General features: G+C 44.0%; 1 protein-coding gene across 4 annotated transcripts in view; it reads left to right on the forward strand.

Annotated features, from left to right (window-relative positions):
- WDR11 (WD repeat domain 11) overlaps window positions 1-15,978 on the forward strand; it is a 131,232-nt gene that overhangs the window by 33,228 nt on the left and 82,026 nt on the right. For 2 of the 4 annotated variants that reach the window (XM_040436021.1, XM_040436022.1), the window contains exons 4-9: window positions 1,360-1,533; window positions 2,668-2,854; window positions 4,573-4,738; window positions 6,111-6,225; window positions 6,858-6,914; window positions 11,156-11,354. In XM_040436021.1, the coding sequence (XP_040291955.1) occupies window positions 1,360-1,533; window positions 2,668-2,854; window positions 4,573-4,738; window positions 6,111-6,225; window positions 6,858-6,914; window positions 11,156-11,354 (898 nt within the window). The remainder of the gene's footprint in view (window positions 1-1,359; window positions 1,534-2,667; window positions 2,855-4,572; window positions 4,739-6,110; window positions 6,226-6,857; window positions 6,915-11,155; window positions 11,355-15,978) is intronic. The other 2 variants (XM_040436023.1, XM_040436024.1) reach the window with 1 other exon arrangement.

The following is a 15,978-nucleotide window of genomic DNA, read 5'->3' on the forward strand; positions in this document are numbered from 1 at the left end:
GGATCGTCACATTCAGATCCTTACTGAGGTCATGTCATGACTGAATGAATGAAAGGATCTGAATGTTGCAATCCAAAACGCGTAGATGGTGCTATTATCTGTACTCGCTTTTTTTTTAATCTACATATTTAAATAAATGGGCTAATTTATTAGAAGCTGCACTTTTTCCATGTTTTTTCTTCATACAAAAAGGCATTTATTCACATTCCTGGAGTCTTTATCCTTTTGAATAATGCATCTATCAGGCAGAACGGCCGCTGCACTGGCCTGTACAGTAGCATGTTTTCTTCATTGAAGCTTTACCCAGGAATAATCGAAATGGTTTCCCTGATGAATCTACAGTACGTGTTATGGGTAGACAGGTGAGGTAACACGGTACTGGGATGGGCTTTTGAGGGCACACAGGTTTTGCCTCCTAGCTCTAGACCTTGCTGGTCATGGAAAGGTCTGAAAACCTGAGTACTACTTGTATGGCGGTTTTAATACAAATTACCAAAACAAAAAGTTATGTCTCGCAGAAGTAGACCGTGGCCTGAACAGTGAGGGCAGGTTATAGCTCACAGGATTTTTGGTCTCGGTTGACTGCCCCCGTTTGATCTTATTTGAAAAGTCATATTGAGTGTCATATTGATATACATAAATTTTTTTCAGAAGATTTACTGGTGAATTTAAGTCATTGACGCTAAACTGATCAGTTTTTGAAATATCTCTGTCAACCCTAAACTCGTGTCCAGCCATTTATTTGCTTTTGTATGTCAAGGTCCAGCTGGACCCTGTGCTGACAAAGCAAAGAGAAGGGCAACATTTTGTAGATTCTGCTTACAGAGTTTATTTATAATTTTTTCAGATACCCTACTGAGATAATAGAGTGGGTCCCTCATTGAGACTATAATAAATTTGCACAAGTGGAGAGTTGGTACCAAGAACCTCTCATGCTGGAGGACTCAGCCTATGGATTCTGAGGTGTAATGACTCATTTCCCCTGTGGAGGTGCTGCTGAGGAACCAAACACTTGCTGCTAAATTCCACTTCTGATCATGGCTGATCTCCAGGGATCCTAATAGCAGAATAACCTGTGATCTGCTTACTAAGCTGACAACTCCATTAATGTGAACAATGAGATCTCAGAAGAACATGGAAATGTAGGATTGTTAGGGCCTATGCGCTCGCTAGTTATTTGTGTTATGTCCTCAGTTACTATCCATCCTCTTTAGGCGTTTATAATATGGCTTATCCAAAGATCCATGTCAGATTGCTGGTAGACTGACTCCCAACACCCTACTCCCCAAGTCAGACGCCCCCTCAGAGTTTTGCAGTATATTGTCCTTTATAACATTTTATTCTGTGTGTTTTCTGCAGACATGCAATGGCTATGGAGCCAGGATGCCTCTCGTGATCTTCTGCTGGCCGTTCACCCACCTAATCTCATTGTGCTGTGGAATGCAGACACCGGAACCAAACTGTGGAAGAAAAGCTACGCAGAGAACATCCTGAGTTTTTCTTTCAATCCTTTCCAGCCTTCACAACTTGCCTGTGAGAATCATTTATTATTTATTGACCCTTATTTCAGCACTATGCACTCTGTATTTAACTTATGACAATCCTCCTGTACCCAGTGGGGGCGGAAGATTTAATTTCCCCAGCTGATATAGAAGTACCAATCTCATAGGAAACTAATGTACGATTGGGCGTTTGGTATGCAGAAGAAATCCATGAAATCCTCATACAGTAAAACCCACAAGGAACGTGAAGTATTGGCTCCATGCAGCCGTTTCTCTGGTCTGATTCTGCTTGGCAGAAGTGCTCACCACTGAGATACCTGGCTACGTTGCCAGTCAGAAAGCTGTTGAAGGCAGTATGTGCACAACTTTAAAAAGGACCTATAAATTCTTCTTATTCCCATAACATTTTATTCTTAGAAATCTGCATTCATTTCCTCTTTAAAGAGGTTCTCCGGGCTACAATATAGCGGAATATTTAGCCGCTATATAAATAAAGATGATTATTATTACAGATATTGATGGCCTATCCTCAGGATCGGTGGTGGTCTGGCGTACACCCAATCAGCTGTTTGTTCTGCTGATACACCGGACACTGGCAGTATACGAATGGAAGCAGAAGGCTCCGTACACTGTGCGTTTTCCAGCTCCTGTGTAGTGAAGCTCAGGTCCCATTCATTTGAATGGAAGCTGAATTGCAGAATCCCAGCACGGCCACTACACACTGTACAGAGTGGTCTGCTTCCAGCTTCACACATAGTATCCTTTCCATTGCCACAGTACCCTGAAACAACTAATCGGTGGGTTACCAGCTGTTAGACCCCCACCGATCTGATGTGGATGATCTGTCTTGAGGATAGGCCATCAATATCTGTAGCCTTTCAATGCCTTCTGGAAATAGGTAAATCTAATTTAACATGTTGAGAAGAGAAATGATAATGCCCAGTTGTCAGTTTATTCATGCATTTCCAGGAGGGATAAAAGAGGAAAATCACAAGGCAAGTAAAGTTTTAATAAAGAAAAGATGCTGTGGAATTGTGATATTGTGGGAAATATTAGTATTTTCTAAAATAGAAATGTGGAGAGATGTGACTTTCATCATCACATTGGCATTAGGTTAGGTGAGTACTTTGTCATGTTGTGACCTTTTGCCATTTTTATCTTGCAGTACTTACCAGTGAGGGCATCGTCTTTGTCTCTGACTTTTCCCCATCGAAGCCTCCAGCAAGCAGTGGACGGAAAGTTTACATCTCAAGCCCTCACTCCAGCCCTGCGCATGCAAAGCCAGTGTCTGCTACAGGGGCAAAGAAAGCGCTGAACAAGGTCAAGGTTCTCATCACCAATGAGAAGCCCAGGTAGGTCAAGCTACCCTCATAATGCTGTGTTCCTTAAAAAATAGATCATAGTGAGAAATGGCAATGAAAACACATTGGGGGGAATTTATCATGCCGAGCATGCCAGAACTCTGGCTTCGAAAAGTCTTTGTGACGTTTTGGAGTCACTTGGGAAAAGATTTAATGACTTTTTGAGCACTGCGCCTTTCAGCGCTACCTACAGGTTTGGAGTGAAAATTTGGCCTGGATTTCAGAGTAGATCACTTTTGTGACACATTCATGAAGTGTGACTTTTTAAAAAGTTGAAACTCCACGCCCAGTATCCCCCAGGCATACTTTTACTGGAATAGGCACAACCACATTGCAATTGCTCCAAATTTATTAATGTTCACCTCTTTCATCAATTTTGGTGCAGGTGCACATAGCATCTCCAATCTAAAAGCAAACCTCAAATACACCTACTATGATAAATTCCCCCCATTGTGTTTCGTAAAATCTGTGTGCTACGGTAATTTACATCAGCAGAACAGCCGCCGTGTGTGAACTGATCCTTATTCTGCTATATTTTGATGAATTGTGGGTGACCCAATAGAGCTGCTCAAAGTGGTGACGGATTATAACATTTGTGATACGTTTACATTAGGGGTTGACTCACCTGTGACCTGAGTGAAGTTTCCGTCAAGCGTATACATCGGGGGTCTTGCCTGACGTATGCCTCTGCATAGAGAAATATACTGTAGTTGGCCGTACTTTTTTACACAGTAAACAAAGGTATGCCAATTAGGGATGTCCCGATACCGGACATTTGCACGAGTACTTGTACTCGTGCAAATGTTGCCGATACCACTGCCAATACCTGATGGCTGTGCAGCGGTGGGTCTTGTGTCCCCGATGATCAGCGGGTGGGGGCGGCGGCGGGTCCCGTGTCGGCTTCCGTGCGGCGGCAGCGCTCCCAGCTGATCGGCGTGGGGGCGGGACTTCTGTGCGGAGGCTCCCAAGTCTCATGCGGTTGCACTGGGAGAAGTTAAAGCCACTTCCTCCCAGTACTCTGGTGCATTCGCATGAGAAGGAGGCCAGGTGGGTATGGTGCATGAAATGGAGGAGAAATTCAGTTAGTTTCTCTCCATTTCATGTTCAAACAGTGAGTATAAAATAAGGTGGGGGGGAATGGGCATATAATAGTGATTCCCAACCAGTGTGCCTCCAGCTGTTGCAAAACTACACCTCCCAGCATGACCGGACAGCCTTTGGCTGTCCGGGCATGCTGGGAGTTGTAGTTTTGCAACAGTTGGAGGCACATTGGTTGGGAAACACTGTTATATGCCCATTTATTAATTTATTAACCCTTGTACAAAGGAAAAGTAAAGCAGTTGTCCATAGCAACCAAATTCCAGGTTTAATATTTTTTATTGCTATCAGCAACTGCGCCGCTGTTTCTTTGTACAAGGTTTGATAAATCTCCCCTATGACTAAATTAAATTGAAATTTGCTGTAAAAACATTACCACACCATAACTGGTATCGGTAATTGGTATCGGTGAGTACTTAAATAAAAGTATCGGTACTCGTACACTACTCGGTCTTAAAAAAATGGTATCGGGACATCCCTAATGCCAATGGAGACGTTTGCCCTTTGTATTGTGAATAGATCTCTGTAGGTACGTTTAGCATTTTCCAAGCGTATACACTAAATGTAGGGCTTAACGGGATTAACGGCAATTTCTTCTTTTATGCTTCCAGTGCTGAGGCTGTAACACTGAACGAGTGTTTGCAATTGTCCTACTTGCCTTCAAAACGCAATCACTTGCTATTGCTTTATCCCAGAGAGATACTCATCTTGGACCTGGAGGTTAACCAGACTGTGGGAATTGTAGCAATTGAGAGGACAGGAGTGCCTTTCTTGCAGGTTTGTATTTTCATATTGCATTTTTCTAGATCTTTTTGGACTCATTAAAGGGGTTATCCAAGAAATTATATTGCAGAATCGAAGCACGGCCACTACACAGATTGTAGGGGGTCGGAGTCCTGGCACCTGGTGATCAGCTGTTTCAGGGGGCACTCTCCTGAGCTCTGAGAAGCACAGCTGTCTCCTGGCATCCTTCCAAGCACAGCGCCATACATAGTGCAGTAGCTCAGCCCCACTCACTTCAGTAGGGGTGAGCTGCCACTAGGCCATATGACCGATATACGGTGATGTCACATGGCCTAGGAAGAAGCCCTGGCACTCGCGGAGCGTCCGGCCTCTCCTAACAGCTGATCGGCGGAAGTCCAGGGTGTCGGACCCCCGCCGATCTGGTATTGATGACGTGTCCTAAGGGTAAGTCATCAATATTATTTCCAGGATAACCACTTTAAGGCCTCATGCACACGACCGTTGTGTGCATCCGCGGCCGTTGTTCCGTTTTCCATTTTTTTTAGCGGACCTATTGACCTTCAATGGGTCCGTGGAAAAATCGGAAAATGCACCGTTTTGCAGCTGCATCCGTGATCTGTGTTTCCTGTCCGTCAAAAAAATAGGACCTGTCCTATTTTTTTGACGGACAACGGTTCACGGACCCATTCAAGTCAATGGGTCCGTGAAAAAACACGGATACACACAAGATTGCCATCCGCGTCCGTCATCCTTGTCCGTAGGCTACTTTCACACAGACGGATCCGCTGATCCGTCTGCATAAAAGCTTTTTAGATCAGATTTTTCACTTCGTGAAAACTCAGATCCGACAGTATATTCTAACACAGAGGCGTTCCCATGGTGATGGGGACGCTTAAGGTTAGAATATACTAAAAGAACTGTGTACATGACTGCTGCCTGGCAGGTGCTGCCAGGCAGCAGGGGGCAGACCCCCCCCCCCCCCTCCCTCCCTCCCCTGTATTTAACTCATTGGTGGCCAGTGCGGCCCCCCCTCCCTCCCCTGTATTTAACTCATTGGTGGCCAGTGCGGCCGGCCCCCCCTCCCTCCCTCCCTTGTATTTAACACATTGGTGGCCAGTGCGGCCGGCCCCCCCCCCCCTAATTAAAATGACCGACCCCCCCATCATTGGTGGCAGCGGAGAGTTCCGATCGGAGTCCCAGTTTAATCGCTGGGGCTCCGATCGGTAACCATGGCAGCCAAGACGCTACTGCCGGGCGCTCCTCCTACTGGTAAGTGAAAGGTCTGTGCGGCGCATTGCTTATGTGCATGAGGCCTAAGACGGTGGATGACGTAATGACATGCTTTTCTTGGTCACTTTTACATCTACTGCATTATTGATATTTTACATTGTCCTTCGATGTCCAGGTGATCCCTTGCTTTCAGAGAGATCTGCTTTTCTGCCTGCATGAGAACGGCTGTATTACATTACGTGTGGGCAGGCAAGGCTGTGGAAACTCGGGCGTGCCAAATGAAGAGGGAGGTAAGGTCCAAAGCATGCCAGAATCTTCTACAATTGCACATTGTGTAGTCAGTATTTACATTGTATGAATTATTCAAAATTACTGTGTTATTTCTTTTTAATTGGGAGAAGGTAGAGAAAGAGTGAGAGGAAATGCCAACAAAAGCATAATAGCAAAGTTGATTTTAAAGGGACACTGACAGGCCCAATAAGCATATTTAGCTACATACACTCACCTAAAGAATTATTAGGAACACCATACTAATACGGTGTTGGACCCCCTTTTGCCTTCAGAACTGCCTTAATTCTACGTGGCATTGATTCCACAAGGTGCTGATAGCATTCTTTAGAAATGTTGGCCCATATTGATAGGATAGCATCTTGCAGTTGATGGAGATTTGAGGGATGCACATCCAGGGCACGAAGCTCCCGTTCCACCACATCCCAAAGATGCTCTATTGGGTTGAGATCTGGTGACTGTGGGGCCATTTTAGTACAGTGAACTCATTGTCATGTTCAAGAAACCAATTTGAAATGATTCGAGCTTTGTGACATGGTGCATTATCCTGCTGGAAGTAGCCATCAGAGGATGATTACATGTTCTCATTCTGTTTACGCCAAATTCGGACTCTACCATTTGAATGTCTCAACAGAAATCGAGACTCATCAGACCAGGCAACATTTTTCCAGTCTTCAACAGTCCAATTTTGGTGAGCTCGTGCAAATTGTAGCCTCTTTTTCCTATTTGTAGTGGAGATGAGTGGTACCCGGTGGGGTCTTCTGCTGTTGTAGCCCATCCGCCTCAAGGTCGTGCGTGTTGTGGCTTCACAAATGCTTTGCTGCATACCTCGGTTGTAACGAGTGGTTATTTCAGTCAACGTTGCTCTTCTATCAGCTTGAATCAGTCGGCCCATTCTCCTCTGACCTCTAGCATCCACAAGGCATTTTTGCCCACAGGACTGCCGCATACTGGATGTTTTTCCCTTTTCACACCATTCTTTGTAAACCCTAGAAATGGTTGTGCGTGAAAATCCCAGTAACTGAGCAGATTGTGAAATACTCAGACCGGCCCGCACCAACAACCATGCCACGTTCAAAATTGCTTAAATCACCTTTCTTTCCCATTCTGACATTCAGTTTGGAGTTCAGGAGATTGTCTTGACCAGGACCACCCCCCTAAATGCATTGAAGCAACTGCCATGTGATTGGTTGACTAGATAATTGCACTAATGAGAAATAGAACAGGTGTTCCTAATAATTCTTTAGGTCAGTGTATATGACTCCACAGGTCTTCTAAAGTGTATTAAAATCATATAAGTATACCCCCTGTGCACCTTATAAATAAAGTAAACTGATGTTTTGTAACCTGGTAGAATCGTCTTCTTTCTGCCCAAGGGGCGGCGTTTCAGATTCACTTGCGCCCAGCTAGCCGTCCCCAACCGCCGTTTTGAAGCGCCGCCCAGCTCATCAATATTCACTTCGCTGGGCGGCCTCTGCTGTCCCCGACTTTACAAGATCCGGCGCATGCCCAGTAGAAAGCTATGGGCATCGAACATTTCATCTTCAGCGCATGCGCCCGGCACCCTCACTGGCCGGGATCACATCGCGCCTGCGTCCACTCTGCTTCTTAGAGGCCGCTTCAGCCTCTCTGTTCTGCACCGGGCACTCTTCAGAGCAGTCGGGGACAGCAGAGGCCGCCCAGCGAAGTGAATATTGATGAGCTGGGCGGCGCTTCAAAACGGCGGTTGGGGGCGGCTGGCTGGGCGCAAGTGAATCTGAAACGCCGCCCCTTGGGCAGAAAGAAGACGATTCTACCAGGTTACAAAACATCAGTTTACTTTATTTATAAGGTGCACAGGGGATATACTTATATGATTTTAATACACTTTAGAAGACCTGTGCAGTCATATATGTAGCTAAGGGCTCTTTCACACTTGCGTTGTTGTGTTCCGGCATAGAGTTCCGTCGTCGGGGCTCTATGCTGGAAGAATCCTGATCAGTTTTATCCTAATGCATTCTGAATGGAGAGAAATCCGTTCAGGATGCATCAGGATGTCTTCAGTTCCGGAACGGAACGTTTTTTTGGCCGGAGAAAATACCGCAGCATGCTGCGCTTTTTGCTCCGGCCAAAAATCCTGAACACTTGCCGCAAGGCCGGATCCGGAATTAATGTCCATTGAAAGGCATTAATCCGGATCCGGCCTTAAGCTAAACGTCGTTTCGGCGCATTGCCGGATCCGACGTTTAGCTTTTTCTGAATGGTTACCATGGCTGCCAAGACGCTAAAGTCCTGGCAGCCATGGTAAAGTCTAGTGGGGAGCGGGGGAGCAGTGTACTTACCGTCCGTGCGGCTCCCCGGGCGCTCCAGAGTGACGTCAGGGCGCCCCACGCTCATGGATGACGTGTCGCATGGATCACGTCATCCATGCGCATGGGGCGCTCTGAAGTCATTCTAGAGCGCCCCGGGAGCCGCACGGACTGTAAGTATACTGCACCCCCGCTCCCCACTACTACTATGGCAACCAGGACTTTAATAGCGTCCTGGCTGCCATAGTAACACTGAACGCATTTTGAAGACGGATCCGTCTTCAAATGCGTTCAGTTCACTTGCGTTTTTCCGGATCCGGCGTGTAATTCCGGCAAATGGAGTACCCGCCGGATCCGGACAACGCAAGTGTGAAAGAGCCCTAAATATGCTTATTGGGCCTGTCAGTGTCCCTTTAAATACATATCATTAAACATTCTAGAGACATAAAGTGAATGTCCGCCCTTGGACACCAGTTTGTTTTTGATATAAATAAGTCCAACATTTCTCTGATACAGAGCTTCAAGCTCTAAGTTCACTTGAAGTCTTTGCTCCGGCTGACAGGTTTCCGTTTGAGCAATATAAGTTTTAGCATAGATACACCATTTTATAAGCAGAGAGCGAGTCAGTGAGAAGGATCTGGAGGGGACAGCAACCCCGTGAGAAATGATACAACCCACAGTGGTAGCTACAAGCTCCTTCCTGATCCAGAAATCCAGAGAAGCTGACCATACCATAGAGAGAGAATGCATGCAGAAGATGATCTCTGGTAAACTGGGTTCTGGTGTTAAGTTTTTTAGTGTTTTTGACTTGAGACACAGTTGTGCAAAAATGTCTGTTCATCCTTGACTGAGATGACTTTAATAGTAAGTTTACACACATAATGCTTTATAAATGTGCTAAAAATGGGGACTTTATCATAGGATGTACGCTGGTGTACAAAAGTTTTTGATGAAGCAAGGTTTTGCTAAAAAATTTTAGATTATTTTTTTTCATTTTTTACCCTTTTCAAAAAAGTGGATGCGACTTAGTGTGAGCGGGGCAATCCCCCTGGCAGATTTACTATAATTTATGCCAAAAACTGGTGTAAGTTATAGCTGAAATCTGCACCAGCTCTCAGCTGGTGTATTACCATGAATTCTGAGATTTGGGAAAAAATTTACTTAAAAGGGTTATCCAACCCCTATAATGGACCTTCAACCCCCCCCCCCCCCCCCCCCCCCCAATGCCCGGGCCCCTCATATACATTATACTTACCTGCTCCCCGGCACTCGCGTCGCCCCGCATCCCTGCACGACCGCCGCTGCATCTTACCTTCGCTCGGATCAAAATATCTGGCAACGGGGGGAGCAGCCAATGGTAGGCCGCGACCGAGATGAGCCTCCCAGGGCCACCCCAGATGCAGCGTCGGCCGTGCAGAGATCCGGAGGCAATGCGGGTGCTGAGGAGCAGATAAGTATATTGTATACGAGGTACCTGGGCATTTGGGGGGTCATCATAGGGGTTGGATAACCCCTTTAACACAACTTAGGTGATTTAAAAGTTTACTGAACTATGATAAAAGATGTACCATAAAGAGTAAAGTAAGTAACAGTCACCAAAGCCGTGAACAATTGAGTGAGCTCCCCATCAACCAGTTCCCTACTTGGTACAGCTGGTATACAGTAGATTTGATTTTCTGGATACAGACTGCCAGAGGATGTGCCAAAGCTATTTGGAGGCCTGTGCCTCCTTATTAAATTGGCACATCTTACTTCAGCGCACTTCTTGTGAAACGCCACTCTTCATAAATTCCCCCCAAAGTCTTCTGGTCTTGTGTATAATTATTTTGGGCATCTAGATAAGGAAGCAGATGGTATAAGGTCATGTCGGAAAGCTTTTTGAGTTTCTAAATAAAAGTTTTGTGTACAGTTCCTCAGTCCCGAGTATTATCGTACTCGCACGCGTCTTCTGGCTGACACGAAGATTAATCACCCAATTTAATACCAGTGTTTGCAATCTTTTATCACCATGGCAACTAAAAGAGGCAAGTGAGCAAAAACGGAGAAACGGAATGAAAATAAAGGGCAGCCGCATCAATTTTATATTGTGTAACAGCTGCCGGGGTGTCAGACATCAGCATGGGACGGAATGAGCACAAGCCATTCTATGAAGAATTAATGAAGATTCTGGGACACCTGCGGACGAGTCTCGCTGGCAGAGCCCGAAGCCCAAAGTCTGACTTAGCAGCCTTCCCCCCGGAGCGATATTTGTATTCTCTCATTCCTGCTCGTAGAACTTTTATGAATTGTATTCATCTTTTGCTTCCGGACACATATGGAACAAAAAAAGTGTCTCAAAACTGAAGAGGGGCTAAGGCCTGAAAAGCGAGCTTGTTTTTGTGTCTGAGAGTCAGTGATGCAAAGGACAGCTTTAGGCTTTCCATATTATCTCGGGAAAATCATTGTATTTTTGCTATAGAGGCAAACGTAATATACTATGTAAACTGCTGTGATTGTGAGCTACCACATGAATCCCCACGGGGTGTTAATGGCTTTATTCATCACTGTTACATGGACATGGAGTCCAACGTCTCCCAATTATGTCCTCTCTCCCATGAGACTCTTCACTTTAAATAAGCTAATCATGTCTTTTTTTCCTTACCAGAGTCGGATCCAGTGCCGGAGATGACTTATGATTTGCGCTGTCAGTGTGACGCCATTCGGGTGACTAAGACAGTACGCCCTTACGGCATAACCTGCCACCCTATTAATGAAAATGCTGTCGCCCTCATTATCGGCGATGGAAGGGTCATGATTTGGGAGCTGAAGTCTAGTTTCCCTGGAAGGAAGATACGCAATACCAGGTAGTTCTATGTACAGCTTACATTCTATTATACAATATAATGTAATATATGGTTTAGTTTATGCAGAAGATCGGTGACAGTGGCTGTTCTTTTAGAAAATGCGCATTACTTTACTTAACTCCTTAAGGACACAGCTTTATTTCACCTTAAGGACTCGGCCATTTTTTGCAAATCTGACCAGTGTCACTTTAAGTGGTGATAACTTTAAAACACTTTGACTTATCCAGGCCATTCTGAGATTGTTTTTTCGTCACATATTGCACTTCATGACACTGGTAAAATGGAGTAAAAAATAATAATTTTTATTTATAAAAAAAATAACCAAATTTGCAAAAGATTTGGAAAAATTTGTAAATTTCCAAGTTATTACTTTACATTCCTCATATGTCTACTTCATGTTAGGATCATTTTGGGAATGACATTTTATTTTTGGGGGACGTTACAAGGCTTAGAAGTTTAGAAGTAAACCTTGAAATTTCTCAGAAATTTTCAAAAACCAACTTTTTAAGGACCAGCTCAGGTCTGAAGTCACTTTGTGATTTTACAAACCTTGTTAACCCTTTAGTTGTTCCACAAGAATTAATGGAAAATAGAAATACAATTTCAAAATTTTACTTTTTTGGCAAACTGCTGTACGGGCACACGGCAGGGCGCAGAAGGAAAGGAATGCCATACGGTTTTTGGAAGGCAGATTTTGCTGGACTGGTTTTTTTGACACCATGTCCCATTTGAAGCCCCCCTGATGCACCCCTAGAGTAGAAACTCCATAAAAGTGACCCCATCTAAGAAACTACACCCCTCAAGGTATTCAAAACTGATTTTACAAACGTCGTTAACCCTTTAGGTGTTCCACAAGAATTAATGGAAAATAGAGATACAATTTCAAAATTTCACTTTTTTGGCAGATTTTAATATTTTTTTTCCAGTTACAAAGCAAGGGTAAACAGCCAAACAAAACTCAATATTTATGGCCCTGATTCTGTAGTTTACAGAAACACCCCATATGTGGTCGTAAACTGCTTAACGGGCGCACGGCAGGGCGCAGAAGGAAAGGAATGCCATACGGTTTTTGGAAGGCAGATTTTGCTGGACTGTTTTTTTTTTTGACACCATGTCCCATTTGAAGCCCCCCTGATGCACCCCTAGAGTAGAAACTCCAAAAAAGTGACCCCATTTTAGAAACTACGGGATAGGGTGACAGTTTTGTTGGTACTAGTTTAGGGTACATATGATTTTTGGTTGCTCTATATTACACTTTTTGTGAGGCAAGGTAACAAGAAATTGCTGTTTTGGCACAGTTTTTTTTTTGTTATTTACAACATTCATCTGACAGGTTAGATCATGTGGTATTTTTATAGAGCAGGTTGCCACGGACGCGGCGATACCTAATATGTATACAATTTTTTTATTTATGTAAGTTTTACACAATGATTTAATTTTTGAAACAAAAAAAATCATGTTTTAGTGTCTCCATAGTCTGAGAGCCATAGTTTTTTCAGTTTTTGGGTGATTATCTTAGGTAGGGTCTCATTTTTTGTGGGATGAGATGACGGTTTGATTGGCACTATTTTGGGGTGCATATGACTTTGTTGATCGCTTGCTATTACACTTTTAGTGATGTAAGGTGACAAAAAATTGTTTATTTAGCACATTTAAAAAAAAAATTTTTTTACGGTGTTCATCTGAGGGGTTAGGTCATGTGATATGTTTATAGAGCCGGTCGATACGCACGCGGCGATACCTAATATGTCTATTCCCCCCCCCCCCCTCCTATTTTTTACCAATTTTTTTTAACTTTATTTGGGGAAAATTAGATTTTTGTTTATTTTTACTTGAAACTTTTAATTTTTTGGGGGGAAAACTTTATTTTTTTCAACTTTTGTTTTTCACTTTATTTTTTGTCCCACTTTGGGACTTCAGCTTTGGGGGGTATATTCCTTTACAATGCATTCCAATACTTCTGTATTGGAATGCACTGGCTGTATGAGTAATACTGTGTGTATTACTCATACAGCTTCCGGCCTGTGAGATCCAGGGGGCTGGATCTCACAGGCACGTCACAGGAAGGCAGCGGCGATGCCTCAGGAAGGCATTGCGCTGCCTTCCATGCCATCGGGTCCCCCCTACAGCCCCATGGGGACCCGATGGCACCGCTGACGCCCGCACAATAAAAAGCCGCAAACCGCAGGTCTGAATTGACCTGCGGTTTACGGCGATCGCCGACATGGGGGGTCACGGGATTCCCCCGCGCATTTAGCCGAGGTGCCTGCTCAATGATTTGAGCAGGCACCGGCTTCCGATCACCGCCTGCCGCGCGGCGGTGATCGGAAATACACAGGGTGTACAGGTACGTCCTGTGTCCTTAAGTACCAGGACATCAGGGCGTACCTGTACGCCCTGTGTCCTAAAGAGGTTAAAGTGGTTATCTCATGACTAATGTACAAAATGAAAATCAGACATCTCATAGTACATGGCCACCTCTTTCTAACAAGGCTAGAACCAGCCCTGTACCACATATGGATCCAGAGATCTCCCCATTCATTTCTACTGGGTTTATATCAATCTGACAGCTCAAGGGAGTGTCATTTGTGCTGTAGCTCCGGGGCCGTGTCCATGCTCTTCTTATTACAGCTCAGGAAGCAGCTGAAGGATGAAACTGAGCATGTGCGGCCTTCTCAGTGAGCAGGACAAAGAAAGAAGAAAAAAAAAAAACAGCAGGTGGCGCTGTACAGATATTGAATAACTCAGTGGCTATGCTAAATTTTTTATTACATGCAATTACAAAAGTATTCAGATGCAGGTGCTGGTTTGAAAACTGTAGAATATTTTTCGTGGGACAACCCCTTTAAGGCACTTGTATGAGATTTGAAAAAAATAAATGGGCCACTTTCTTTAAATAAAAAAAAACCCGCACCACTATTTTCTATGAACTGTGTCTGGTATCAGCCCTAGTCACTGGAATTAGGATGAGCTGCAGTATCAGATGCATCCTGATACTGATGCAGAGGAATGCATTTTTTTTTTATTTTTTAATTTTGCTCTAATCTTATAAACCCTTTTAAGGTTTTCAAGGCCGCTGGGTTTATTCTTTGAACCATAGCTGCATTTAGAATGAATTGCAAGTGAGCATGATAGCATTTATAGAAATATAATATAAATGCTATTATGCGCCTGGGGGATGCCTGGCATGGAGTTTCAACTTTATTGCCCCATGTACGCAACCGTATTTTTATTCTGCATCCTGTCCGCATTTTTTGTGGATTGGATGCAGACCCATTCATTTCAATGGGGCCACAAAAAATGAGGACAACACAGTGTGTGCTCTCCGTATGCGTGTGTCCATCCGACAAAAGAATAGAACATGTCCTATTCTTGTCCATTTTGTGGACAAGAATAGACATTTTGACAATGGGGTCTGCAGAAATTGCGGGATGCTAATGTCATCCGTACTTGGTGGATCCGCGGTTTGAGGACTGAAAAATACATACAGTCGTGTGCATGAGGCCTAATTGAAAGTTTTTTTATGACAGAGCAATATACACTCACAACAAGCGAGTAACAATAGGTCAAAGTAAATTAATAAATAGAAAATACATTGTGACACAGAAAATGGGAAATTACAGTAATTTATTATAATGGATTGCAAAACTCCAAACAAATAAAGGAGGCACAAGGGACAAAAGTATCCACAAGCAAATACTTAGAAATTATGGCTAATAAACAAAAAGGCTAAAAAGATTAGAGAGAATATTAAGGCTACCGGCACATGTTGCAGATCACGTACTTTTTTTTTTCAGTGTGAATTCTTATGTGAAAAAAAGCAGTGTAATACGCTACCAGCAAAGTGTCTGAGATTAGACAAATATCATGTATACTTTAGTTTTTTGATCCTTGATAAAAATGACTTGCCATGCAGAACTTGAAATCCGCAGGATGTTTATTCTTTGTGTTGTTCTTTTGTGCGAGTTTCACCCTTTTCAATGCAAGTGTGAGATCTAAGTAAATGAACAGATTCTCAATTTTTGGTGCGGAAACGCACAGAAATCCACATGGAAATTTGTGCGGAATTTCTTGCATCCCGCAGCCGTATGCAGATAGCCTAAGGGTCCATTCACACATCCACAAGTGTTTTGCGGACCGCACATGGCCGGCACCATGATAGAAATACCTATTCTTGTCCATGGCTGCGGATAAGAATAGGACATGCTCTATCTTTATTGCGGGGCCGCGGAACGGAAGTGTGGATGCGGACAGCACACGGTGTGCCGTCTGCATCTTTTGCGGCCCCATTGAAATGAATGGGTCGGCACCCGTTTTGCAAAATTGCGGAACGGATGCGGACCCATTCATGCGGATGTGTGAATGGACCCTAAGAGAGATTTTTTACTTGGGTCTGAAAAAAAGGTGGTGCTTTTTAGGAGAAATTCTGAAATCTTTCCAAGCTTGCCATATCTTTTTGAAAAACACTTCTAGAGCATGCTTCCTAGTGAGAGAGCTCCTCAAAATGAGGGATTTCATTTATCTTGGCAATCTGTCGGTCAACTGAGAGGACCCGAAACAGAAAGCCAGTGCCATGGGATAAGAAGTAAGGCTGCTTTGAGCAAAAATTGAAAGGGGAATGGGA

The sequence above is a fragment of the Bufo bufo genome, chromosome 6 (assembly GCF_905171765.1).
Source record: "Bufo bufo chromosome 6, aBufBuf1.1, whole genome shotgun sequence".
Classification (NCBI taxonomy): domain Eukaryota; kingdom Metazoa; phylum Chordata; class Amphibia; order Anura; family Bufonidae; genus Bufo; species Bufo bufo.